The 25,116-nt window shown below is 45.5% G+C and overlaps 2 protein-coding genes across 4 annotated transcripts in view; one reads left to right on the plus strand and one right to left on the minus strand.

Moving 5' to 3' along the window:
• The window catches only part of upf2 (UPF2 regulator of nonsense mediated mRNA decay), a 21,954-nt gene extending 5,734 nt beyond the window's left edge, over positions 1–16,220 (minus strand). For 2 of the 3 annotated variants that reach the window (XM_084483033.1, XM_084483031.1), the window contains exons 1-20: positions 16,180–16,220; positions 14,394–14,786; positions 13,783–14,017; positions 12,787–13,331; positions 11,980–12,140; positions 11,277–11,468; positions 10,744–10,905; positions 10,223–10,326; positions 9,905–9,990; positions 9,668–9,776; positions 9,185–9,298; positions 8,889–9,005; positions 8,330–8,515; positions 7,363–7,566; positions 6,147–6,422; positions 5,431–5,614; positions 2,430–2,587; positions 1,323–1,415; positions 928–1,026; positions 1–98 (exon numbers count right to left, since the gene is read on the minus strand). The exon at positions 1–98 is cut by the window's left edge and continues 79 nt beyond it. In XM_084483033.1, the coding sequence (XP_084339159.1) occupies positions 1–98; positions 928–1,026; positions 1,323–1,415; positions 2,430–2,587; positions 5,431–5,614; positions 6,147–6,422; positions 7,363–7,566; positions 8,330–8,515; positions 8,889–9,005; positions 9,185–9,298; positions 9,668–9,776; positions 9,905–9,990; positions 10,223–10,326; positions 10,744–10,905; positions 11,277–11,468; positions 11,980–12,140; positions 12,787–13,331; positions 13,783–14,017; positions 14,394–14,785 (3,515 nt within the window). In that variant the 5' untranslated portion in view covers position 14,786; positions 16,180–16,220. Of the gene's footprint in view, positions 99–927; positions 1,027–1,322; positions 1,416–2,429; positions 2,588–5,430; positions 5,615–6,146; positions 6,423–7,362; positions 7,567–8,329; positions 8,516–8,888; positions 9,006–9,184; positions 9,299–9,667; positions 9,777–9,904; positions 9,991–10,222; positions 10,327–10,743; positions 10,906–11,276; positions 11,469–11,979; positions 12,141–12,786; positions 13,332–13,782; positions 14,018–14,393; positions 14,787–16,055 lie in introns of all 3 variants that reach the window. The other variant, XM_084483032.1, reaches the window with a different exon arrangement.
• A 1,318-nt stretch (positions 16,221–17,538) lies between these two features.
• Positions 17,539–24,249, plus strand: calua (calumenin a). The gene is made up of 7 exons (XM_084482839.1): positions 17,539–17,645; positions 18,388–18,606; positions 19,754–19,947; positions 20,384–20,550; positions 20,829–20,889; positions 21,386–21,585; positions 23,215–24,249. The coding sequence occupies exons 2-7, from the start codon at positions 18,389–18,391 to the stop codon at positions 23,317–23,319; spliced, it is 945 nt and encodes a 314-aa protein (XP_084338965.1). The 5' UTR covers positions 17,539–17,645; position 18,388; the 3' UTR covers positions 23,320–24,249.
• The last annotated feature ends 867 nt before the right edge of the window (positions 24,250–25,116 follow it).

Consider the following 25,116-nt stretch of genomic DNA (forward strand, 5'->3'; position numbering starts at 1 on the left):
ATGGGGCCCCCCGGACCCCCCTTCTTCAGCTGGCTCTTTAGCTGCAGGGGGATGGCCACGTCCAGCTGGTGCACCTTCACCACCTCCCCGCTGCGCTGCTGCAGGGGGACACACACACACACACACACACACACACACACACACACACACACACAGGACCGGGGTCAGGGTCGCCGTGGTGACGATCACTCTGGGAAGGAGAACTGCCTCTACCTGTCCCTCATCAAGCTGCGGGGCGCGGTCGCACTTCTATGATTTAATGGGAGCGTGATCATGCTGAAGACTGGATGCTGGGAGCGGTCGCCCAGCCTCTTCCATCAGACGTCAGACGCACATGACCGTCTCGGTCACATGGTGGGCACAAACATCAAAAGATACAAGGGAACACAAAGAGAAGAGGAGGTCTCACGGCCCAAGTGTTTTAGTTAGTGACATAAGGACGCCGAAAGGTCATTTGGTTTTACTTTTCGGCGTCTTTATGTCAACTCTAAAACATTTGGACTGTGAGGGGTACTCCCGGGTCTAGACTGGGCCCCTGGTTCATTGATAACACACATCTGGGCCACAGTGGTGATAACAAACGCATACTAACATGACACCTTTCAATTGGAGGAGAGGAAGGGAGCTACTTCTCAGTGCAAGGAGAATTCATACACACGTGTTTTAAATGAACTGGATATAAAGTACGGGTTATATCATGTGATAATATTGCAAGGATTTGTTTCATCGCTTTGGATGAAAATGTCATTGTTGATGTAGGTCATCACTACGCACAAGTTCAAGTCTCATAAAAACGATTTGACAGAGACCAGAATAGCCATAGATATATTTTTTTACACTACATTCATGATACACCTAAATATAATGACGCATACACCTCAGAGGAGGTTCATCATAGGAACATCAGCCTAGGGCTTCAGTCGCTACCTGCAGGTTCTCCAGCATCATCTTGTCCAGCGCCTGGATGAAGTCCTCGTCCTCCGCACACGCCACGTGCTTCAGACCCCCGCCTCGGATGGTCACATCCTGGATCACACACACACACACACACACACACACACACACACACACACACACACACACACACACACACACACACACACACACACACACACACACACACACACACACACACACACACACACACACACACACCATTCAATAAGCTTTGTGTTCTTTATGTTTTTGTAAAGTCAATACTTTCAATGTGCATATTTTCATGTTTTTTTTCCTTCTTAGACTCAAGCCATGTTGACCTGCTTCTTTATAAAATGCACTCATCTCACACACACACACACACACACACACACACACACACTCACGTTGTTCTCCTCGTCCGTCTCATTCTCCTTGTTGGAGTCCGTCAGGTCGTCTGTGTTCTCCTCCTCCTCCTCTTCCTCCCTCTCTGAGCCCTCCTGGAGACACAAACACACACACACACACACACACACACACACACACACACACACACACACACACACACACAGTTAGTCACAACTCAAAAACACTCCCTGTCCATTCTTCTGATGTGAGACTGACTCACCTGCGGTGAGGGGCCGTCAACACACACACACACACACACACACACACACACACACACACACACACACACACACACACACACACACACACACACACACACACACACACACACACACACACACACACACACACACACACACACACACACAAATTGCATAACAGTGATGGGATGTTTTACAGAATGGGCTTGCAAACATGTTTTGCTCATTTATGACCATGAACATGTAATTTCTGGTGAAGGTCACAAGGTCATGGTTTGAGGAACAACGTCTTAAAGTCTTCCAATAAATGGAATTGCAAAAACAACATTTCTTCTAGATATAGATGTTGTGGCTTTTTTTTTTTTAAGGTCGGTAATTTCTGGGATTCTTATTGAGCATCAGCAAAATGTATTAGCTGAATAGAGAGTCCCACGACTAGGGCTGGGTCAGTTGGCCTAGAAATTAATCTTAATCTTATTGTTTTAAACGAATGGCCAATTTTAGTGTGTGAATATGCGGATGTGTTGAGTGGGTCCTCGAAAGTCTTTGAGTTTGATGAGCGCGTCCGAGAGTTAGGGCTAGGCTTCCCACACCTATAGCACAACGCTACGGCGTGTATGTGTGGCACCCGTCCATCGTCTGGGCAGCCATCTATTTTGATGTCCGCCACGGTGTGTGGCACGTTGCATACACAACGTCGCTCATTATAAAGCTCGTACAAATCGACGTTACTAACACACCATCACAGTCTTTTACAAAGCGTGATCCTGCTGCTCAGCCCTTTCACAAACGGTAGGAAAGGAAACGCTAATTAATCAATTAAATCCAGAACATCACCCCCGCCCTACGCACGACATGACGCATGATTGACAGCTGCATTGAAAAGCCACTCCAGGTCGGCATCACCTCCTCCTCGTGCTCGTTGATCTCGCTCTCGTTGCCCGACTGCTCCTCTGTCTCGGCGCCGCCCTCCTCCTCCTCGTCACCGTCCTCGTCTTCCTCGTCCAGCACTTCGCTCTCGCTCATGGAGCTGGGACACCGGCCGTCCTTCTCAATGGCTAGACCTACGGACGGACGGACACGCACGCACGCACACACACGCACACGCACACGCGCGCACACACACACACAAACACAAACAAGTTAGCGGTGGGAACAAAGAAAAACCTTCCTCATTCTTTGGACCTGTTCCACGCAACTCTTGCCTCTTGCAAAAGAGTCTCAAACATCCCAGGGATTTTTGAGACTTGTGGTCACTGTGAAACCAAAAGGGAAGTATGTGTAGAGGGGAGAGAGAACACACACACACACACACACACACACACACACACACACACACACACACACACACACACACACACACACACACACACACACACACACACACACACACACACACACACACACACACACACACACACTGCCCTTTGTTTGATTGTTTGCCAAAGGTATTTGATAACGTTTCGCAACCAGGTTATTGTGCTTTGACAGTTCCGCAAGTTTTCTGGCAGTGGAACTGCTAGAAGTGGTGATCTTGTTGTAGGAGGCCAAAGTTCAGGGCTACTGTGGACATATGAGAGAGTGATGACGGCAGAGGAGAGGAATTAAGGCTGGAGAACAAGAGGAGCGACAGGTGAGAGAGAGCGAGAGAGAGAGACACAATGGGCCCAGTGTTAAAATGAAGCAGGGTTGAATTTGAACACACACACACACACACACACACACACACACACACACACACACACACACACACACACACACACACACACACACACACACACACACACACACACACACACACACACACACACACACACACACACACACACACTACTTCGTATGGGGTTGCAAGTAACTTGGGCCGATCAGTCAGTTCATCCTTCGGTGATGAATTGGGGAATCAACAAAATGCTCCTGTTCCATCCTTGTGTCGTTTCTCGTTTATTGTGTGACGTGCAGTATTTGTGTATATTCATGCACACGGTCACACCAACATACTTCGTTTGGACACATGCAATTCACCAAAAACAACCATAATGGTAAGTGCAGCGGTAATGGTGGTGTTGTCAACACCTGACAACACATACTTTCACCCATCCCAACAGGGGAGCTTTGCCTGCACTTTGTATCCAGGGGCCTCCAGCCTTTGAGGGCCCCCCCCCCCCCCCCCGACGGAAACAACTAGCATCCCGCAGAGAGATATCGGTTTCAACTCAACAGTTTGATAGAACATTGTTGTGTTTCCTCTCGGTTAAACGACTCGTTGTCAGTGTGAAACACTGCGGCCACAGTATTTCTGCACACTGGTGGACGGGAGTGCTCCCCTGCCGCGCGGCATTCACGAGCACAAGACACTCTGCACTCATGCATTGCGTGTCCTTCTAAACTACATCGCAAACACAACACTATCAGCGTTGTAATTAAGCAGGCAGCACCAAAACAAACACAAGATACGATACGAGATCGGACTGGTCTAGACCTGTCGCATGTTATCGTACGTCGACCCGTCGATGAAACTGCTAAATGAAGCTTAATAGAGGAATTACTGACGTTAAGATCAATTCTAAATAAGTTTCAGTGTTTATAAAGCTTGATAGAGGAAATGACCGAAGATGATATCCTCTTTGTCTCATCACCAGGTGTGTGCGTGTGCGAGCGCGTGTGTGTGTGTGTTGGTGTGAGTAGCTCAGGTATGCATCTATTAACGCACACGCACCGGATGAGCAATAAACCGGTCAGACTAGCAGAAGAGCTTGAGGATAGAGTCACAGCTTCCCCCCCTACGCATCGCAGGAGGGGAATGCTGCTCTGCCAGACAGAGACAGACAGGCAGAGCGAGAGAGAGAACGAGAAAGGTAGAGACGAGGAGAAAGAGATGCAGAGAGAGAGAGATGCAGAGAGAGAGAGAGAGAGAGAGAGAGAGAGAGAGAGAGAGAGAGAGAGAGAGAGAGAGAGAGAGAGAGAGAGAGAGAGAGAGAGAGAGAGAGAGAGAGAGAGAGAGAGAGAGAGAGAGAGAGACCTTGCGGGTACATCACAATCATGACTCATTAATCATCATTAATCGTCACCATTATTGAACACCTTAATAGACGCTGCGAATGCATCATTGTGTACCGCTCATTTAAACGACAACATTCCTGTCATTACACTGAGCACACAGTGACCTCACCTTAACAACCAGGGCAAAGGCTATCAGTATCACACACTGTAAACACCAGAGGCCGGCGTTTCTGGGATACAACCACTCCTTTTGTTTGACTCTCATTTCCCTTCACAGCCAACTGTGATTGGAGATTGGGTAATATCTTTGATTTGGGAATAAAAGTGTAAGCCGTTGGTACCTGGGTACTTTGGTGGTAAAAATGTGTGTGTGTGTGTGTGTGTGTTGAATGTACGTGCACACGTGCGTTCCATGAATTTATGCCTCGTGTGTATGTTGAGTCGTGTGTGTGGGAGATTGAGTGTGAGAGTGCGAGTGAGTGAGTGAGTGAGTGAGTGTGAGAGTGCGAGTGAGTGAGTGAGTGAGTGAGTGAGTGAGAGATTGAGTGAGTGAGTGAGTGAGTGAGTGAGTGAGTGAGTGAGTGAGAGATTGAGTGTGAGAGTGAGTGAGAGATTGAGTGTGAGAGTGTGAGTGAGTGAGTGAGTGAGTGAGTGAGTGAGTGAGAGATTGAGTGTGAGAGTGAGTGAGAGATTGAGTGTGAGAGTGTGAGTGAGTGAGTGAGTGAGTGAGTGAGTGAGTGAGCGAGTGAGCGAGTGAGTGAGTGAGTGAGAGATTGAGTGAGTGAGTGAGTGAGTGAGTGAGTGAGAGAGAGATTGAGTGTGAGAGTGAGTGAGAGATTGAGTGTGAGAGTGTGAGTGAGTGAGCGAGCGAGTGAGTGAGTGAGTGAGCGAGCGTGTGTGAGCCTACCTAGCTTGACCAGCACCTCGTGCTCCAGGTCGCTGACCTGCCGGCTGGCCTCCTCCAGGGAGGAGCAGAGCCTCATCTTGGGCCGCAGCAGCTCCAGCATGTCGCTGATCATGTAGTCCATGTCGATGGGGAACGGGTGGTCCTTGGTCCACACGTCCAGGCTCTTCTTCCACCAGATGTAGCGCTGTGTACACACACACACACACACACACACACACACACACACACACACACACACACACACACACACACACACACAGAGAGTCAGATGAGAGGATGGGTCTCTTGATGAATGCAGTGTTTGGCGGGTTGGGGCCACAAGCTGGAGGTGCACTTTTTGTGCCAAGGCCACAAAACAAACAATACAGAAGTGATTGTTGTGAGTGAGGAAGACCAGATCATAACTGTGTGTGTGTGTGTGTGTGTGTGTGTGTGTGTGTGTGTGTGTGTGTGTGTGTGTGTGTGTGTGTGTGTGTGTGTGTGTGTGTGTGTGTGTGTGTGTGTCCGCGAATGGGGCATGTCAAAATACCATCATTGCAGTCATCAAAACATCCAACAGACCTTGCTACTACCTGACTCATTAATTTCCGTTCACCATACACACCTTAATGCAAGAGAGAGAGAGAGAGAGAGCGAGAGCGAGAGCGAGAGCGAGAGAGAGAGAGAGAGAGAGAGAGAGAGAGAGAGAGAGAGCTACGACGAGCTACGACGGCTACCTGGAAGTAGATAAGGAAGCAGTCCAACTTTCGCTTGCTGGAGCCGCGGTCAAAGTACTGGCCGCAGGCGTCCAGCAGGGTGCACACCAGCCGGATGCGGAACAGGTGCTCGGGGGGGTCCAGGGGCCCGGGGCCGCCGTCGGGGTTCACCCCGAACGAGATGAAGGAGAAGAGGGTGCGGAAGATGACCGCCGACTCCACCATGCGGTAGTTGTACAGCTCGCCCAGGAACTTGGCGCTGCTGATGCGGCGCTGGTTGAACTTGGGCTGGTTGACCTGGGGGTTAGGGGGGGGGGGGCGGGTGGGTCATGAGTTTGGTTACTATAAAACACATCAGAGATAAGGGATAAGATCAAGCAGTACTTTATTATTTAATCCAGGCTAAAATGGGGTGGAAAAAAGTTGAGAACTATGCATGTGTGGTTGGGAAGGCCAATCAGGGAGAGTCTGTATGACTTGTTATAGAAATGTATCGTTATTATCCATGACTAAGGGTGTAACAGTTAAAAAAGTAGAACCAAGTTGCCATGGTTCACTTACAAGGGAGGTATTTATTGGATTGTATTTATAAGTAAATTTATAAACTTCCTTTATAGAGTCCTAAAGTGTTCTTGATATTCAATTGATTGATTTAATCAAATCAAATCGATTGAATATGTGAAGGCCTGAACCGAGCCGTTGATTACGAGAATAATTACACGACAACTACAATGACACGCAACTTCAACAGCGGGAAAAGACACCATGTTAGACCTCAAAACCCCACATCATATCCAATACACCTAGGCAGACAATCACATTAACCGCAGCCAGGTCAACGTGCGCCATGGGGCGTCACATGTCCTGTTTGCGTGACACGTGTCGAGCCCCGTGAGCTATCATCACGGTAGCCGTCATCACCTTTAGGTAAACTACCATCCTCAGACTTGACAGCCAGCCCAGTGTCAACCACTTGACATTCAATCAGTCAACAGTCATTTCCCCCACTCACGCACCTCCATACCCAGTCGACACGTGGCTCCCTGCCGGAGTGAAGGCAAGGCCTCAAATCATACACCATCATGCCAAGCCGACACGTGACATGCTCCTCCACGCCCGAGTCAACAAGAGGCCCCGCCCGCCTTTCTCCAATCCCTCCCCTTTCCTCTAATCTCGCACCTCTTTGCCCAGTAGAGTCAGCCCCTTTCCCCCCCCCAGCTCTCCTCCAATCACGTACCTCCATGCCCAGGCGGATGTCCTCCAGCACGCCGTCGACCACGTGCACGCCCACGTCCTCCTGGTAGGCCACCAGGCCGGCCAGCAGGTTGGCCACGCAGTGGACGCTGTTGTACTTGACGTTCCAGATGTTCACCATGCAGCAGATCAGGTAGCTCTTCACCTCCACATCCTGCCAGGGAAGCTTGCGCATCTGCCTGAGCACCTTGGGGTGGGTGGGTGGGGGGTTGGAAAGGGATGGGGTGGGTGGAAGGGTGGATGGACAAGGACGACAGAGAAAGATCATTTTTTTTGGTTATCATTTTAGTGACTTTGTTTATTAACGGAAACTGAATTGAATTGAAAAGGCAAATAATCCCCATTTTTGATTTCCTAAGCTGCAGGTCACCAAAGCACACACATTTGAGTTCATTAATTCAGGCTCATGTAACTTGTGACATTGACATTATTTATACCACGCTTTAGCAGATTCATCTGAAAACATGATCGATAAATAAACCATGCTGACAAAATTGTCTGATGCAGCTCTAGTCTAGCATGACCGTTAAAAAAGATTTGTCTTAAAGTCTAGCTGGCATTCAGCCAGCATTGCTCAGTGGATCCATAATTGCTTAAATACACACAAAGTAAAGCTATATTTGTGTATTTTGTAAATAATATACCACAACAACTACAAAGTAATATATGGGTGCTGATGATCATCTAACAGTCAAAGTAACACAACGTAAATATTTCCAATTAACAACACAGAATCAAAGTATTTTGTTTTTGGACCCTGATTCAATACGACAATCAAGAACATGCAAAGCTAGACATTTCTGGCGCAGACCATTCAAAAAAAAGACAGCTTTGCTTAAGTCCCAGAGTTCCAGGATTGAAACCTGTTCCGGTTCACTCCAGACCAACCCCGCTGAGGGGGGGGGGGGGGGGGGGTCGAGCGCGGACCGTGGAGGTGGTCATCGGCGTACCTTCTCGGTGGTGACCTTGGACAGGTCCTTGTAGAGCAGCTTGCGGATGTACTCCTGCAGCGGGGGTCTCCTCTTACGCACCGTCTTCTCCATGGGGGGCGGGTTGCAGTAGTAGTAGGCGTTCTCCACCATGGTGACGTAGCGCGCGTCAAGGTGCTGCGCCTGCTTCTTGCGCATCATTTGCTCCTGAGGTGGGGGAGGAAAAAAAAAGAAAGACAGCCGGACAGAATTGAATTATTAATCATGTTCTTTAGGGATTGTGTCTGACTGCAAAACTCTGTCTGTGTGGACATTTGATATGTTTGCCATCCGATTAAATTTTGATGAATAGTTCTTTGGCTTAACACTAAGGGGCAGGATAAAGTAGTGGTACTCTGTGCCGGGTTCGATCCCAAAGGTCCACATCCTACCTGCTCCTTTATGACTTCAATTCATTCATGAATTTTTCATTCATGAATTCAAGTGCTCTTCAGTGTGTGCATGCCTGCCTGTGTGACTATGTACCTGTGTGCATTTGGTGTGTGTGTGTGTGTGTGTGTGTGTGTGTGCCTGTGTGTACCAGGAGGACGCTAGTGCGCAGGTGGGACTCCGGGGATCTGAAGAGGAAGCGGCCACAGGTCTCCAGCAAGGTGCAGGCCATCTCTATATGGTGGTGGGAGAAGTCTGACAGTAGCATCTGCAACACACACACACACACACACACACACACACACACACACACACACACACACACACACACACACACACACACACACACACACACACACACACACACACACACACACTTTAAAAACACTGTCCTGCTTAAAGTCACTTAGGATGAGGACGTTTCATGGTGATCATTATTGCCATTACCTTCAGACAATGGAGTGAATCTGTTTTGGAGAACATCTTGAACTTGGCCAGCTCTCCGATGAACCTCACAGTCTTGTTTTTGGTCTCAATGTTGATCTGGTCCTTCTTACGGATCTGAAAGATTGAAAACAGTAAAGCTTGAGTTTGATGCAATTCCTTTCAGACAGAATTTACAGTTGAGCCCTCCTTCATTTCATCTGGGATACTTAGATAGATATGAAAGATGCATTCAAATGAGTGTTTAATCTAGGTAAATATATAATCACCGTAATTAAATAGTGCTTTATCGTAGGTCTAAATAGCAAGGATGAATTATCTAGAATAGAGTATACATACATATTATAAAGATGTACATAAAGATAGTCAGTATTTTATCTGAGGTGTATTCATGAATGAGGGGTTGTATCTACAGCCTAATACAGTATACCAAGCATGTAGTTAAACTGCAACGTATCAACGACCCGTGACAGGGGAGAAACCTACGTGGAACCTGAAGTCTCCCTTGAGCATGGAGCAGAGGTCCTCAGCCACATCGGACATGCAGGGGTGAAGGGTTGCCACCAAGCGGGAGTAGAAGGGGAGCAAATCCAACCTGGGATTGAGGAGAAAAAAAAAAAAGAGGAAACATGAGAATAATACAAAATGTATGACCATGGCGCCCCCTTTTGGTGGCGTGCGGTAACTGCAACCCCAGCGGATGGTTGGGGACAGCGCTTCTACCTCTGTCTGGGGACGGTGAAGAGGGCCCGCACCAGCTTCCTCCTGTTGGACTTGGTGTTCATGTTCATGCAGAAGTCCATGGCAGCCTGTGCGCGCACACACACACACACACACACACACACACACACACACACACACACACACACACACACACACACACACACACACACACACACACACACACACACACACACACACACACACACTTATACTTAACATGGATGGCAAGCATCAGTGTTTTCTTTCATTGGGAAACATTTGAAATGTTTTTGATTCAAAAAGGCCATAATAAAAAGATATTAGAGCTCTAATGTTTACCTTGTCAATGAGGTCCCGGTTCACACAGTTGGGAAGCTGCTGGATGAAGGCGTCCACGATGAGCTTGAGGTGGGAGCCAGTGCTGGCCTCCTCATCTTCTTGCTCTGCACAGAGGGGAAAGCACGCAAATAAATGAGCGGATGTTTAAAAGACTGAACACTTATATAGCATATAGCATTCTCTGTTGGCAATGCGGGGTACTGTGGTGGAAAACAGAAGACGATTAGGGAGTTGTAACTTGGGAGTGGTCAGTTTGACGTGGGAGTGGTCAGTGTTGTTGGATTTCAACATAACTCGGTTTTATGTTTTAGGGTTTGGCTAGTCTCCAGAATCAGACAATAGGAAACCAGATCTAAGTTCTGATCGCAGACAAGCTCAAATCTGGGTGAACGGGCTTTCTTTTTCTTCCGCTTCATGTTTGTTTAGACTAATCTAATGCTTGAAGCGGGGATCTGTAAACACCCCCCCCCCCCCCCCCCCCTTTAGGACTGCTGGATCCCAGATTAGCGTGGTGCAGCTACCTTGCTCGTCCAGCAGTTTCTTGGCCAGCTCCTCGTTCTCCGTCTCCTCGTGGCCCTCCAGTTCCAGGGGGTCCTCGGCGATGTCCAGGGCCTCCAGCTCCAGCTCCAGCTCCTCCGTGGTCGCCGCCGCCGCCACCGCCGCCTCCTTCGCCTCTTTGGCTTCTGATGGAGACAAATGAACATGGTGTCTGAGTGTGTGTCGGACAAAGTACCAATATCTTGTGCTTATAGTAAAGGTACAATTCCACTCTGGTACAACCAGCACTATGCCAAAGTATTGCAAACAACACAAAAGTACATGATAGATGAAGGATACATTTACATTAAAAAAGTTTACAGGTTATTATTGATGTGCATTGACCTGTGTGTGTGATCCATCCTCAGTCGACAGCTGACTTTGAATTCAACGCTAGTTCCCCTCACGGTTTCATTCCGTTATCCGTGACGTCGAACCTCACTGTTCAATTAACACGTTCACAACCCTGATGAACATAGCACAACTCTTCCAGGCTCTTTCCTTGACACCTCCTTACCTTTGGCCTCCTCCTTCTCCTTGGCCTGGCCGCTCTTCTCGTTGTCCTTGAAGAGGATGGCGGGCACGAAGGCCTTGAGGTCCACCATGTTCTCGTAGAAGTTGCGGGCGTCCTCGTCCTCCCAGATGCCCCCCTCCAGGTCGTACTCTCCTGGCTTACCGGGCATGAAGATGTCAATGCCGGGGCCGTGCTCTGTGTAGTAAGGACCGGGAATAAAGTTACACACACACAGTTTGTTTTTTTTAAATACTAAACTATAATACCATTTATCGGTGAACTACTTTCCAAGTGAGACACAATGGAAACCCTTTTCCTATCGCGTCCCTGCACTCTGTCCATCTGTCATCCTCTTTTTTAGAAACTGGGTTGTTCAGCTTTTTTTTTTTGTATTGACTACAACATTGATTGGATAGTTGGTTGGTTTTCAGCCTCACTTTCCAAGTCCCTTTCGATTAAACTGTCAAATGAAAAGTGATTGTAACCCCCCCCCCCCCCCTCCCCCAACAAGGAATAGAAACTGCACTACTTAGCGACATTGGGGGACTTGGCACTGAAGAACCGTCTGAACCCTTGTCCAGTCTGGGCTAACATCAGTCTAAGTGAGCTTCCCGGTCTCAACATCCCTACAGCTCTAAGAGTCCCGGGAGGGAGGTTTCCGCCAAGCATGCTGGGTAAACCAGCTCTCGGTGGCACTGGCACCCACCCTCCTGGACGGTCTTGTCCTGGGGCAGCTCGGGCATGTTCTCGTCCAGCAGGTCAGCCAGGGACTGCGTGTTGGCCAGCAGCTTCTGGTAGGACGTGGCAAACTCCTCGTGCTGCTTGTGCCGGTCCTCGCTGAGCTCGCCCTTGGAGTGGAGAATACGTCTGGATGGATGGATGGAGAGAGAGAGACAGAGAAAGAGAAAGAGAGGGAGAGAGAAAGAGAGATTCACAACAGAATTCAGAAGAAAAGTGAAACACAACAAATCAATTCAATATTGTTATGCACTGCAGTACTGTATAAAGCAATAACAAATACATGTAATTACAATTACAACAGCATCCGTTGAAGGTTCTTCAAAAGACAATATGGATACATTGAAATAAAAGTGAGAATATGGTTTGGGAAATCATTCACATGATCTAGAGGAGATCTCTGAGGCGGCAGTAGCTCAGGGGGTAGAGCGGCTTGGCTGGTAACCGCAAGGTTGCTAGTTCGATCCCCGGCTCGGAGTGTCGAGGTGTCCCTGAGCAAGGCACCTAACCCAAACTGCTCCAGACGAGCTGGCTGTTGCCTTGCATGGTTAACGCCGCCGTCGGTGTGTGAATGTGTGCATGAATGGGTGAATGTCAGGCAATATTGTAAAGTGCTTTGGATAAAAGTGATATATAAATGCAGCCATTTATCTAATATAAATCAACATTGTTACTTAAAGAAAACTAGACGTCAGAGAACCGCAATTGCCGAAGGGGTCAATGCCATCTCGTCACACTGCGGTCCGACACGAGGAAGGCAGACCGGCAGCCGCACCTGTTCTGCCTCTCGATGTTCTGCAGCTCGCGGTGGTCCTTCTTCAGGTGCTTGGTGAGCGACGTGAAGTACTCCCTCAGCAGGTTCTGGAAGGGCGTCTGCTTCTCCACGCTGATGATCTCGCTGGGCGGGAACGCCAGGGCGAACTTGTCGGCGGCCAGCTTCACCTTGCGCGGCACCAGGCCGGCGATGTCGTCGCCGCAGTGCTTGCAGAAGCTGATCACCACCGAGACGTGCGTGTGCGTCTCGCGGTCCACGCTGATGATGCTCTTGAGCTGCTCGTAGATGAGCGACAGGCCCTCGCGGTCCGTGAAGAGGCCCACGACGGTGAGCTCGGCGATGAAGCGCAGGTCCGTGCGCAGCTTGCTCACGTTGGGCGCCTTCTCCTCCTTGCGCGCCTCGAAGTGCCTCTTCCACGCCTGCAGCAGCAGCGGCGCGAACTCGGCGTAGCGCTGGTGGAAGAGGGAGCAGAGGTGCACCGAGCAGCCCACGTCCGAGATCTTCAGCTTGGCCTCCACCACGGACGCCACCGCCTCGCCGATGTACTGCAGACAGAAAGATCAAACCCCGTGGAGCAGGAGGTGGGGTGGTGGCACATTTTGAGTGAGGAACAATTCAAAAGTGCTAAATGAGGGAATCAAAAGCACGGGTCCAAGAAATCACTTCAGGAGTACAAACGATAGTCACAGAGATAAATTGAACGAGGTAAAAATCTCACATAGGTAGGTTTAAACAAGGAAAAGTACACACTATGGGATATGGAGAAAGCCTTAAACAAGGAATACACCACCGTGTATCATAATTATTGTATTGGTATTATTGGAGGCTATTCTAAACACCATAGGCTACAATTAATGGTAAATACCAATCCTAAAATGAAAACTGAAAAAATAAATGCTGGACTGACGTGCTGACGCCCTCAGTTCCTCAGGCAGATTGTTCCAGAGACACGTTGGGAGACCCCTCAACGCCACGGGTCAGGGCCCTCACCCTTACCTTGCTGAGGTTGAGGGCGCCAAAGTCGGTGGAGAGCGAGTCGCGCTGCTGCTCGGTGAGCGTGCGCAGCTTCTTGACGAACGCCGTGTTCTTCTTGAGGCTGGAGTCCAGGCGGCTGAAGAAGGCCTCCTCGGGGCGGCCCTCCTGGACGTTCTGGTTCTTGCTGCGGAGCTCCTTCCTGCTGTGGTGGCGCTCCCAGGCCTCCTGGTGCAGCTGGTGGGACTCCTCTTTCTCCCTGCACGGGGAACCAAGAACAAAAACGCCAGTTGTCAGAATAGTAATAGTAGACTGCCGCTTATGCCTTCTGAAATGGACAGGATACGGTTGGTGGCTTAAAAATATGAATACTTGATTTTACTTGGCAAGGAAATTTGTGATCGACATTAATCATTGAAGATTTAAAAAAAAAGTAAGGTTAAATTAAAAGCAATTGATTGATAGATGAATCAACAATAAAAAATATATATAATCCATTTTCGAACATCTAGGTCCATAATGCACCGGATACTGCTTCATTATACCACCAGGGAGCACTTTCACTAACTTTCCTTTCAGCAATAGCCTTTCACTAACAAACTCCGGAAGCCTGAGGTCACATGACCATCACTCACTTCAGCTGCGCCGCCTCCTCCTCCCGCTGCCGCTTCTCCTCCTCCTCCTGGAGCTTCTTCTCCTGCTCCTCCTGCAGCCTCTTCTCCTCCTCCTCCTTCTTCCGCTGCTCCTCCTCAGCCTTCTGCTTCTCCTCCTCCTTCTTCTTGCGGTCCTTCTCCTCCCTCTTGCGCTTCTCCTCCTCAAGACGCTTCCTCTTTTCCTCGGCCGCCGCCGCCTTCCCTCCCCCGTCTTTCTTGCCGCCGCTCATCTTGCCGCCCCCGTCGTCCTTGGCTTTGTCCCTCGGGAGCCTCCGCTCGCCGTCCCGTTCCCGCTCCTTCTCGCGCTCCTTGCTGCTGAAGGAGCTCACCTCCTTCTCGTCCATGTTGATCGATCGCTTGCGTTCCGCAGGCATGCTGGAGTCAAACACAGAGAAGTGACATAAGAACCTCGCTAATCCCAGATGGGACATTCGGCTGTCACAGCAGAAGAACAGGGACAGTAATGAGAATCCATAGAGAAGCATTACTTTAAATAATATTCTAAAATCTATATAATGGGAGTAGAAGTAATGTTGATGAGGGACATTAAGGAACATTGGAGAATTGTGAAACTGCAGCAACAGATGTTGAGCAAAACTGTACCTCCAGTCTACATATCCTAAATTATTTTAAGGTTAAGGTCAATTTAAACAGTATGCCAATATTGTCAAAATACTATTATTTAACATAATTATCCGACTATGTTATCGAAACCATAATTCAGTCTAATCAGTTTAGTGTACAGTCTATACAATTAAGAGAATATCCCAACAAATATCACAACGTGGCCTGAGATCACAACAGGTATAAAATATAAATTATATAATTGGGAAATGGGTGGGCCACATAAAAGAGGTAGGATAAATCAACACTGCAGATGCTCAAACAACACACACACACACACACACACACACACACACACACACACACACACACTACGAAGTAGTTAAGTAATATCACTTGCACACAAATATAACAAATTGATTGTGCCGCAGACAATAAGTCAGGTTTGATTTGTATACATTTACTAATCTAGTCTATTCATTGCCTACGTTGTGTATATCAGTGTAAAGCAGTGTATTACTGATCGAGGAACGAGTGACAGATCCCTCAAGCGAACTCGCTGCAATAACAATCAACCATCAAATAAGACGCACATTTTAACACATTTTAACGTTGTGAAAAAGTGAAAGGAAAAGGTTACTTTCATTATTTATTGTTTTGTTTTGTATCCATCACTATGTGTCTTTTTTTCGCATTGTATTCAAATGAGTTTGCATAACTATTTTAATAATCCATTATAATGGAATAGTATATTCTTAACTTCTGTGGGAATAATTTGTTGTTTGTGATACATCACGGCCTCGTTAGTGGGTTTAGCATGCCAGCTAACGGAAGCTAATCTTGGCTAACTCTGTGCTAACGTGATGGAACAGGTGCAACTGCATCGCAATACTTGGTCTAAATAATCAATAAACTGAAACGTACATAACGTGTATATTCTCGCAGTGTTCCAGTAGAACATATTTCCCATGATAAATAATATTTAGAAGCGAAATTACGTTAGCTTAGCTAGATATTAGCCATGCCAAGTTAGCGTTGGGCCACTTGAAGAATTCACACTGATGTAAACAAATGTCTTACCAACGGTCGCTTTCGTATTGCGCTTGTTCAAACGTCGGCGCACACAGTAAAACAGCCACTCAATACGTGCTCTGCATGTTGTATGCTAATATGCCAGGTATATATATAAAGAATAAACGGTTACCTTATACTTGAAGCAAAGTAAACATCGGACTCGAACGTTAGTTTCCGTGTAACAACACAAGGACCCCGTTGTTTTGGTTTAACAAATCGTGCCTGACTAAAACTTGTTCATGTCGTTCTAGTTTTGCAAAAATTGATTGCTATAAACGGGAATGTTTCGATATACTTTCAAATGCAGTCAACTAATACTCAACATAATGATTCTTCTTCTTTTTTTTGACAGGCAATATTAATGGCAGCTTGTGTTTGAAACGTATTTTGTAGTTCGTTTTCATCATAAAACGAACTACAAACAACGCAACGCATGTCTAATAATCTGGAAGACATTATATTATACATTATATAACACATCCATGATCGTAGGTTTGTAGGCTAAATAAGTCTACCAACTACCAACAAATGTTAACCCCACTGTTAATCCCAGTAGCCTGTAAGAAATATATAAATTGTATTATTATTATATATTTAAAAGTAAATAGGCATAAATTATTAAAATATGTTACACAAATAAAATAAACATGATGAAAATAAAAGTAGACCTGTTGGAAAACCTATTCTATGTAGGATGGGAAGGCTGGCCTTTTACCAGATTTGACATTGTCTGAGTTTCCGTTTCATTGTCAGGATTAAGTTACGTTAGGCTATGAAGTTGGAAATAGGTTTATCTGAACAATTTAGTTTAACGTGTTTGTGTAAGTGTGTGTGTGTGTGTGTGTGTGTGTGTGTGTGTGTGTGTGTGTGTGTGTGTGTGTGTGTGTGTGTGTGTGTGTGTGTGTGTGTGTGTGTGTGTGTGTGTGTGCGTGTGTGCGTGTGTGCGTGTGCGAGTGTAGAAAATGCATTGGTTTCCCTTCATAAAATCAGCTTCTTAAGTAGTTAACTAGAGGCGATTTTTAGAACTCACTACACCACACGAAATATTAATATTATAAAAGTACTATAATAAAACAAGCAAATACTTGTTTTGCTCGGAAAATGTTCTGGTTTCAACATTTTCCTATTATAATGTTATGGATTGCTGCAAGTTATTTGCACACTTGGCAATCTGATGCAACCTCGTCTCATCTTTAAGAAATAGTTTTAGGAGTCATCCCACCTATGTTGCAGCTTCTCAATGAACTCTGTGGACGTGGCAAACATATGCGAGACTTTTCTCACCGACAATCTGTGCATTCTATTCTGTGATAGGTCTAAATACCACATTTCATTTATGAAAGCCAATGAAAAGCTAGTGCGATGAGCGGGTCCTGCATCCGATGTATGACGACATCATCTAAGCGTGGCTTCTGCTGAAGTGGACCAATCAAACTGGGAGAAGAGGTCGTTGTGTGATCTCATTGGCTATTGCTGAAAGGAAACGGGACGGTGATGCTGGGGTGTGATTTTCAGACTCTTGGAATAAGAGCTGCTTGTTTTTGCCTTTATTAAAGGCAGTTTCCTCTTCAACATCTCACCCTAACCCTCCAACAGGTAGGTTCTCCGTCTTTACTATCTGTGGACGTAGCCACTGCACGCAATACGCTAACGTTAGTTTAGTTTAATTTGAAAACAGGTTAACACGTCGCATTCCTGTGCATCTCGGTCATCAGAGACTTTTGTCTTGACGCTGGATAGATGTATAGGTCAGTGCTTAATCGACTGATAAATATGATGTTTGTTACTAAATAAGTGTTTTCTATGCAGTTGTAATGTTCGAAATGTGTGCATTCGCTTTCGCCTTAAACAAACAATGGCCGGTAAACATACATGTTAAAGAAAAGGTATTTTATTCAGTTTCGACTTATTCGACTTACTTCGTCTTAATCATGGTTGGCAACAATCAATAACACGTCACTCCATCAAACGTTGAATGCAGTACCTGTAGTTAAGTTGTAATTACTGTCCAAAACCCATGAAGAGATGTGTGCTTACCAGCAGTTAGTAGTAGTTTATGTGCTGTTTGAGAATACAAACTATAGACCTAATACAGTTGAAAGTGTCACATAATCTCTCTCTCTCTCTCTCTCTCTCTCTCTCTCTCTCTCTCTCTCTCTCCCTGTCTCTCTCCATGTATGGCTTAGTGACATTGAGAAACGCACATTTACATTTCAATCATCTAAAAATGTATGTCCACCTCTCTCGCCCTCTCTCTCTCTCTCTCTCTCTCCCTCCGTCTCTCCCTCTCTCCCTCCCTCCCCCTCTCCCTCCCTCCCTCTCTCCCTCGTCCCTCAAGCATGATCAGGCCTCTGTTGATGTGCTTCGCGCTGTGCGTGGTCTACGCCACCAGCAAGCCCACGGAGAAGAAGGAGCGGGTGCACCACGAGGAGCCCCTCAGCAGCCGCGAGCACAACGACGCGGAAGGCTTCGAGTACGACCACGAGGCCTTCCTGGGGCGCGAGGAGGCCAAGACCTTCGATGACCTCACGCCGCAGGAGAGCAAACGGAGGCTGGGGTAGGTAGCCAACCCTTAGGATAACTTTATTTGAACTATGGATGCACCGATTGGGACTCTCTGGGCCGTTGATAAGTGAACTTTTTGGCCGAAAGCCGAAAGTGTGAAAACTTTCACTGGGAACATGACACTCCCGTTGTAAAAGCTGATAGGTCAAGGAATTCCAACCATGGACATCGATTACTGTATTATTACTAGTAAATCACTATTATTGAGTCACTTACATACTTGCATACACACTAACGTTTGGGAGCCAAACTTCCCCCCAGACCCCTAGACTATCTGGCCCCCCTTGTTATGACTAGAGAGGGCCATGTGCCATGTGATTCATTCAAGCCAAGGGTGTAGACCAATATTTAAACAGCATCCCTGTTTTGTCATGTTGTGATAATATTTGCTTTTAATTAATGTTGGTTAAGAAAACAGGTCTTGTAAAGCTTCAACCCAAGTGTGAGATAGTATAAATGTATAAAACATTGAGAATGTAAGACACTGCGGAGGTGAGTGAGGGTCCATGTATCTTGGGTTCATACACATGACACTTATATTGTATTGTGATGAGAAAGAAATTGACTTTTATCAAAGAAAACAGTTGCATCTGATTACATTTTGATCCACTCAAAATGTGGATCCGTAGGAGAGAAAAAAACGAAACAATCTTTTTTTTTCTTGAAAATATACTATTTACTTCCTCATGCTCCATTGCACAACATTGGAACACATTGAATTTAATCAATGTGAATCATTTTCATTTCACATGTATTTCCATTTAGAAAAGCTTTAGTATTCTGTACACAGGAACCTGATTTGTATATGCAACAAAAAAAACAATGGCAGAAAGAATGCATCCAAATAGCCAAACTGGGGTCAGAAAATAACCTCTGTGTGTGAAAGTGTGTAACTGAATCTAGCTCACATAATCTAGGACAAGTGTCTGACAAAGAGCTGTTTCAATGGTATGCTCTGTCAGGAAGTATCATACAGAAAGGCATTATAATATATTTTTCGGTAAACCAGCGACAATCTGGTCTGAGCAGTCAAACAAGTGGCGATAGAACAACCGGTTTTACAATAAATCGATGCCAATCGAAAGTACGTTGGCGTTTTTGAAGCTCAATTTGAATGTCTGCCATCTGTTTTTTGTTAGTGTGATCGTGGATAAGATCGACGGAAACAAAGACGGCTACGTCACCGAGCAGGAGCTGAATGAGTGGATCAAGAAGGCGCAGAAGAGGTACATCTACGACAATGTGGACCGCCAATGGAAGGACTTTGACATGAACACCGATGGCAAGATCACCTGGGAAGAGTATAAGAACGTCACCTACGGCACCTATTTGGGTAAGGGGACAGGACTAAGTGGTTGACTAAACACTCATTTGGGTTATGATTGGAGGAGCCAATGTAAGGTTTTGATTCCCCTATGCACACTGTAAACGACCCAGAAACAGATGATGGTTAAAACTATGCAGCAACAGCTACGTAGCACTACCGCTGGTTAAATGGGCTTGTACATCAGAATACATTATGGTCATCTTTGTTGGCAATACGATGCAAGAAATCTTAAATCAACGTAAATCTACTGTAACAAAGGCTAACAAAAACTTTTTCTTGCCACATCTCACACGAGAATGTTTCCAATAACAACAAATAATTTCCGTAAATTACTAAACATTGACCAAAAACTACTACCAACACAAAAGCGAACATTCCAATGCTTCTAATGCTTCTCCTAATGGAGGCAGTCAGTCAATGAAAATGTTGTATTTATTTCTAGACGACCCAGAACCGGATGAGGGCTACAACTACCAGCATATGATGGCGAGGGACGAGAGGCGCTTTAAAATAGCAGACAAGAACGGCGATCTCATCGCGGACAAGGAGGAATTCACCGCCTTCCTCCACCCTGAGGACTACGACCACATGAAAGAAATCGTGGTGCAGGTATGTGGTGGCATGGACTCCAAAAAAAAAAAGATTTAACTGTGTAATGAGTACAAAGCATTTACCGCTGCTTGTTTAATCTTGTTTAATCGTTTAAACACTAATAGTACTAATAATCTGATTTAAATGTGAATCAATATGATTATTATTATATGATATATATTACAATTATATACTGTATATATATCTATATATATATATATATAATTTATTTATTTTATACATATATATATATATATATATGATATTAACTAGACAAATTTGCCAACCCCGTGCAGGAAACATTGGAAGACATCGATAAGAATGGCGACGGCTTCATTGACCTGAAAGAGTACATTGGTAACTATATACACACATCACCTCTGTAGCTTTAAAATACTAGTTCAAATAAAATAAACCGCTTTCTCAGGAACTGTCTTACTTAATACCCCGCCTACAGTAAACACAAATGCTAATCTAAGAAGAGTTCAATGCTCTGCCAGTAAATTACTTTTGTTTTAATAAGATTGAGATTCCTGTGACTTTACAGTTCACTAACTAGGAGTTTAAAATAGCTGGGTCACACTCTAAACAAACACAGTTTCGCATAATCGCCCTTCACCAGGGTAACAGATGAATACTATTAGGACGCTTCATGAAATGCAAAAAAAAAATTTAAAATATGAAAAAATATAAACAAATAAAATAAAAAGCAAGACTAGAATACAAAGATGCCGTGACACATAACAAACAAAGACTATAAAAGTCAATAGTAGCATAGCAACTCAAATAACCCATGGCTGCCCGTGAGTTTACTAAAGGCAGATTCTCCTCCCCCACCCCTCTCCACCCGTAGGGGACATGTACACCCACGACGAGGAGATGGAGGAACCAGACTGGGTGGCATCGGAGCGCGAGCAGTTCGCTGAGTTCCGTGACAAGAATAAGGACGGCAAGATGGACCGAGAGGAGACCATGGATTGGATCCTGCCCTCCGACTACGACCACGCAGAGGCTGAGGCCAAACACCTGGTCTACGAGTCGGACACCAATAAGGTGAGGCCATCTGTCCGGGGTCTACCTTGGTTGGTTCCCGTGTCACTGTAGGTGAGATTGCTCCACCAATAAGGTGAGGCCATCTGTCTGGGGTCTACCTTGGTTGGTTCCCGTGTCACTGTAGGTGAGATTGCTCCACCAATAAGGTGAGGCCATCTGTCCGGGGTCTACCTTGTTTGGTTCCTATGTCACGGTAGGTGAGATAGCTCCACCAATAAGGTGAGGCCATCTGTCCGGGGTCTACCTTGGTTGGTTCCCGTGTCACTGTAGGTGAGATAGCTCCACCAATAAGGCGGGTTCTTCTCTCAGCTCTTATCCTGGTTTGTTTCCTTTAGATTATGTAGCTCGACCAATAAGATTTGTCCTCTTCTGTGTGTGGTCCTTTGGTTGGTTCCTTGTAACTGAAGGAGAGATAGCTCCACCAATAAGGGGAGTTCTGTAGCCTTTCTCACTTGGTTCAATAGACCTCTGAAGAATAAGTCCCGCCTCAGAGGCTCCGGTTCCATCAGTCAAATGTCTATGGGAAATAAAATGGGTTTTTTGAATGATCTTACATAACAAACTCTGTAGGTGGCGAAGAAGTAAAAGCTGCGTCACGTTTTGAACTACACACTTTTTCCATCTAGTTTCGACTGGGTTTTTGAATTGTCGGTGCCGTGAAAGTACTAAACGATTATTAATGCTACTTTAACGGAACCAGGAGCCTCGGAGGCGGGACTTATTCTTGAGAGGTCTATTGTAACTGTAGGTGTGATACCACTAACCTGACTCTCGTCAGATGAATTTCGTTGCGCCTAGCTCCAGTCATCCATCTGGGATCGCTCCATTGAAGAGGTGCTTTAGAAGGCTGGGCCTTATCAAAAATCCTTGCATACGATTGGATAAACCACTTGTCCGTCATCTTTATTGACGTGCTACTTCAACCACTCACATCGAAACCAACCCGTGACGCTGATGAGAGCGACGCAGGGACGATGCGAGCCGCCATTGTTGTCTGAATCAAAACAGTCGCTTCTCCGCTACGTCACATCTATAAAAATCCCGCCCGGCGGTCCTGATTTGGCTCTATCATTTCATCGGGTAGTCCCCAAATACCTCCCAACGATCCCAGATGGATGAGTGGAGCTAGGCGGAACGAAAATCATCTGGCGAGAGTCAGGTTATGATACCACCAAGTCCAACCCAAACAATTGATCAAAGTTTCCTGCAGTTGTTTGCTCTCTGTCCCATTTGAGGAGATTCAATATACATATTTTGCCTTACTATTTAATCTAAAAGAGCATTTCTTGATCATTAAATTACAATGACCGTGCCCTTTTTATTCTTCTGAAAATCTTAATCTTAATCTTATATATATATATATATATTAAAATATATATATATATATATATATATATATATATATATATCATATGAATGCATACCAATTCTGAACTCTGTATTCATTTTGAATCAATTGGAAGAACACTTCAGAAACCACCCAGCAGACCTGTTTGCATTGTGTGTTTGTTTCAGGCTTTCGGTGTGGTACAACAGTTGGTGCTTGGTGTATTTACCCCTTCACACTTCCTTTCGATTGTGATCACAGCTGACTGTCATGTTGTTCTTTGCATGTCCTTGTTCCTCCAGGATGGAAAGCTGTCCAAGGAAGAAATCCTGAACAAATACGACCTGTTTGTCGGAAGCCAGGCGACAGACTTTGGGGAGGCCCTGATACGACACGACGAGTTCTAGGGTGGTCCCTTTTGAAAGAAAGAATCATCACTTTTACACGTGTTTTGTTTTAAATGATATAATTTATTTGGTATACAAACAATACGACTTGACTACTTTAAAAACACAGTCGGTCGTGTTCGGCTGGTTGGATAAAATGGCAATTTGTTGGTGTGGTTACATCTTTCTGTCCAAAAAACGCTTCCCTCCGTGGACTGTTAACAAGTGAAAAATAATTAGTCCAGATTGGCCGAGTTTAGTCCTGCTTGAAATTGTATTAGACTTGTCTTGATGCAATCTGGTTTTATATGTATAGCAAAGATGTCTTCTAATTTCCTAGGAATTTTAAATGATTTAAATCATGGTGCTGCATAGAGCTTTGTCTATTGAAACATCACGGCCCCTTGCATTCGTAATTTGTTTTTTATAAGTGTGCCTTTTTTTAAATGTTCTCCTGTCTGCCATTTGAACGTCAATCCCATGGTGAATTTTTTACTCCTAATACTATCACTTCCTCCTGATCCCCTTCATTGTTGTATTGTTAACGTCGGCACTTTCACTTTCCCTCTCACACTCGACTGTTACATTGTGGTGTCCCGCGGCTATGACCATGTCATTGAACATCCACCCCTGCACAATCTAGAAATGTAATGCCATTCAGCCCTTGGGCCATCAATGAGAAACCTACTCATTTCTGTTACTGAACCCAGAAGAATTGTACATTGTACCTTTTTATTTCTGATCAGGGGGAGAAAGAGCAGGAAAAAGTGGTCACAGCTTTATGGAATAAATAAATTGTACTTTTCTTTATTTGAGATGTATATTATTGACACTCTTAAACACCTTAGATCTATACACAGAGACCGATCTAATGGTGATTATCTGTACTAAAGTAAATGCTGTATTTTGACATTGCAGACTTGTTTCTAAATAAAATAAATACAACATTGACCAAGCAACGTTTATTTGTGTGTGTGTGTGTGTGTGTGTGTGTGTGTGTGTAAATAGCCTGTATGAAGTGCCTCTCCAACTGCCTCTCCATTGCAGAGCTTCACAAAGCAAACCCAAATACTATTTGAAATGTCTCTATTTCATATGCATTCAAATAGGATTACAGTGGCCTACACAATCCTTTGCTGTGTAAATTGTACCTACTGGTGCTCCTGTCCAGACTCCACAAAACTACAAACAGGGATACAAAGAATTAAGGATAAGGAATAAAACTGAAATAATCAAATAAACATTGGTGAACTCTGTCAACGAGCTGGCTGCATTCCAAGGATGTATAAAAATAGCACTGGCAGCAGCTGGACGTCGCACTTGGGAGCTTCAATGTTCAACTTTGACCCCCGGATCGTTGCTAGGAACCATTTATATCCGACCTATCAGAGAAAACCTCCGCTGACGCCTTCCCAAAGTGGACACGATATGTTAGTTGGGAGTTTCCGATTTACCTGAGAAAAAAGATCATAAACCTCCCAAGAGGCCCTACCAGGTACTGCAATAAAGTGGGTATTAAGAGGCAAAGCCCAGCCCAGTCAAGGTTCAGTCTAAACCAAAGCTAACTCCAGCAAGCAGAGCTTATCTTGAGGAAGATAACAAGGAAGGGGGGGGTCTACACACAAACATATAGATATATCATATAAATAGACCCCACCACACCTGTCCCTCCCACACCCTCCGAGCCCTACCCACCTGTGCTCTTTTTTTAAGATAAGAGCCTCCTCCCCCCTTATTCTTTTCCTCCTTGTTGTAATCCTCTTTTTATCTTATCTATCTTATCTAAATGCCAATCAGTTCAATAATCAGGCCACTTGC

Source organism: Micromesistius poutassou (assembly GCF_964030765.1).
Source record: "Micromesistius poutassou genome assembly, chromosome: 18".
NCBI lineage: Eukaryota > Metazoa > Chordata > Actinopteri > Gadiformes > Gadidae > Micromesistius > Micromesistius poutassou.

Excerpts from the sequence above, each read along its gene's own strand:
- calua (XM_084482839.1), top strand. The coding sequence starts at position 18,389 with ATGATCAGGCCTCTGTTGATGTGCTTCGCGCTGTGCGTGGTCTACGCC. Across the intron at positions 18,607-19,753 it reads GAGAGCAAACGGAGGCTGGG|TGTGATCGTGGATAAGATCG; the intron begins GTAGGTAGCCAA and ends GTTTTTTGTTAG. Across the intron at positions 21,586-23,214 it reads ACGAGTCGGACACCAATAAG|GATGGAAAGCTGTCCAAGGA; the intron begins GTGAGGCCATCT and ends TTGTTCCTCCAG.